Source organism: Drosophila persimilis, unplaced genomic scaffold (genome assembly GCF_003286085.1).
Source record: "Drosophila persimilis strain 14011-0111.01,24,50 unplaced genomic scaffold, DperRS2 tig00000715-arrow-arrow-pilon, whole genome shotgun sequence".
In the NCBI taxonomy this organism is placed as follows: Eukaryota; Metazoa; Arthropoda; class Insecta; order Diptera; family Drosophilidae; genus Drosophila; species Drosophila persimilis.
The window spans coordinates 21,365-23,309 of NW_020825343.1; the positions used below are offsets into that span (position 1 = coordinate 21,365).

Sequence of the window (1,945 nt, forward strand, 5' to 3'; positions counted from 1 at the left end):
GGGGGGGGGGGGGGGGGAGCTCTGGGGTCCGGCTCCGTCTCTGTAATGCTCCGCATCCATTAATCACGGGATCGAAGCGACTCGGAGGTCGAGAGGAGAGAGAGTGTGGGTTACCGAATCGACTGGTGCGAGTGGTGCGAGTGGTGCGAGTGGTGCGAGTGGTGCGAGTGGTGCGAGTGGTGCGAGTGGTGCGAGTGGTGCGAGTGGATGATCAACCAGAAAAACCTCATTTGAGTGCACGCTCGAAGCGCCATGCCGTGGGGCTGCTTGTTTGCTCATTTGTTTGTTGTTTGCTGTTGCCTGTTGCCTGATGTTTGATTGCATAATCACAGCGAGAAAGTATAACAACCGATCGCCCAGGTCGAAGAGCGAATGCCCTCACCCTTGGGATGAGATGAGAGGGCATCCTTGGGCACTCGAGGCCCCAGAAAGGGTCTGCTTCACGCTCCCAGACCTCATTTGGTTGATAGGGATATACTTCCCTCCGTCTCCAGACATGGTCCTCCATACCCCGGCATACCCCTGCTCCTCTGATGTAAGCCACATTTCGCATGAAAATAAGTTATAGGCGACGGCGGCGTCTTGACATCAACCCACCGACGCCGCGTCGTTGGCTTTCGCTGCCACTCGAGCCTCTGCCGCGGCCCGTGGCCTGGAGCACCCTCTGCTGCTCCGCTTCCGGCCACCGTTCGTGCTGCCGTCCAAGGCCGATCTGCGTCTGCGTCTGCGTCTGCATTTTACGGGGCGACCGAAATGCTCTATAAAAGCTAAGATCCGCTCTGGTTGTGGCATCAGTTCACCGCCTTGGCTCATCTCCAACAGGTCAACATCATCGTCATGAAAATCTTTGTCTGCTTACTGGCCCTTGGCGCCGTTGCCCATGCCGGCTTCATTGGTGGATCAGGAGGCGGCGGAGGCGACTCCCATGGATCCCATGGTGGCGGCGGCGGTGGCGGTGGCTACAGCTATGGCGGCGGCGGCGGCGGCGGCGGTGGCGGACATGATCATGGGGCTGCTGCTCCTGTGAAGGTCATCAAAGTGATCCACGAGAGTGCACCCTCAGGTGGCGGAGGAGGCGGCTGGCAGTCAGGAGGAGGAGGCGGCGGCGGCTGGCAGTTGGGAGGAGGAGGCGGCGGCGGTGGCTGGCAGTCGGGCGGCGGTGGCTATGGAGGCGGCGGCGGTCAGGAGATCAAAATCATCAAGATCATCTCCCAGCAGGCGGCTTCCGGAGGACATGGCGGTGGTGGCTGGTCCTCGGGCGGTGCCTCCAGTGGCGGCTGGTCCTCGGGCGGTGCCTCCAGTGGTGGCTGGTCCTCCGGCGGTGCTGGCGGCGGCGGCGGCGGCTGGGCCTCCGGTGGTGGCGGCGGCGGTGATGCCTCCTCGGCTGTCAAGATCATCAAAATCATCTCCGAATCGGATTCTGGAGCTGGTGGTGGCGGCGGCGGCGGATGGGCGCAGGGCGGTGGTCAGGCCGCCGGATGGGCTCCAGCTGGTGGCTGGGCGCAGGGCGGCGGCGGCGGCGGTGGCGGCAGCTGGTAATTGTGATAGCATCCCCCCACCCCCCGCACCATCCCCCCATCCCCCCATTGTTCCGCATCTCATTTCCATCTCTGCGTGACATCCACAAGATACATTTACGAGTATATTTTTTGTTGAAATAAAAGCTTTTTGTTTGATCATTTTTTCCCCAAAAAGAAAGTGTTTAATTTTCCGACCCAACCAAGGGGGGGAGGGGGGCGAGGAGCCCCAGTGAAATCCTTTTACAACTTTTCAATTTTAAAACAGAAAAAACACAAAAAAAAAACACAGAAAAAACTTGCAAGCAAAAGAAGAGGCAAAATGAAGGAAATCCCCCCCCCCACCACCCCTGCCCGCCCAAGAAGCAAACTTAACCGTTAAGTAATAAAATTCAAGCAAAAGCTGAAAAAAAGGAGCAGCCAGAACG

The 1,945-nt window shown here is 59.1% G+C and overlaps 1 protein-coding gene across 1 annotated transcript; it reads left to right on the forward strand.

Moving 5' to 3' along the window:
- Positions 1 to 837: 837 nt before the first annotated feature.
- On the forward strand, positions 838 to 1,458 carry LOC113566474 (glycine-rich protein DOT1; the record flags this gene model as incomplete). Its single annotated transcript, XM_026992227.1, has 1 exon — positions 838 to 1,458. A coding segment is annotated over exon 1 (621 nt), but the record flags the coding sequence as incomplete, so codon positions are not given.
- Positions 1,459 to 1,945: the final 487 nt, after the last annotated feature.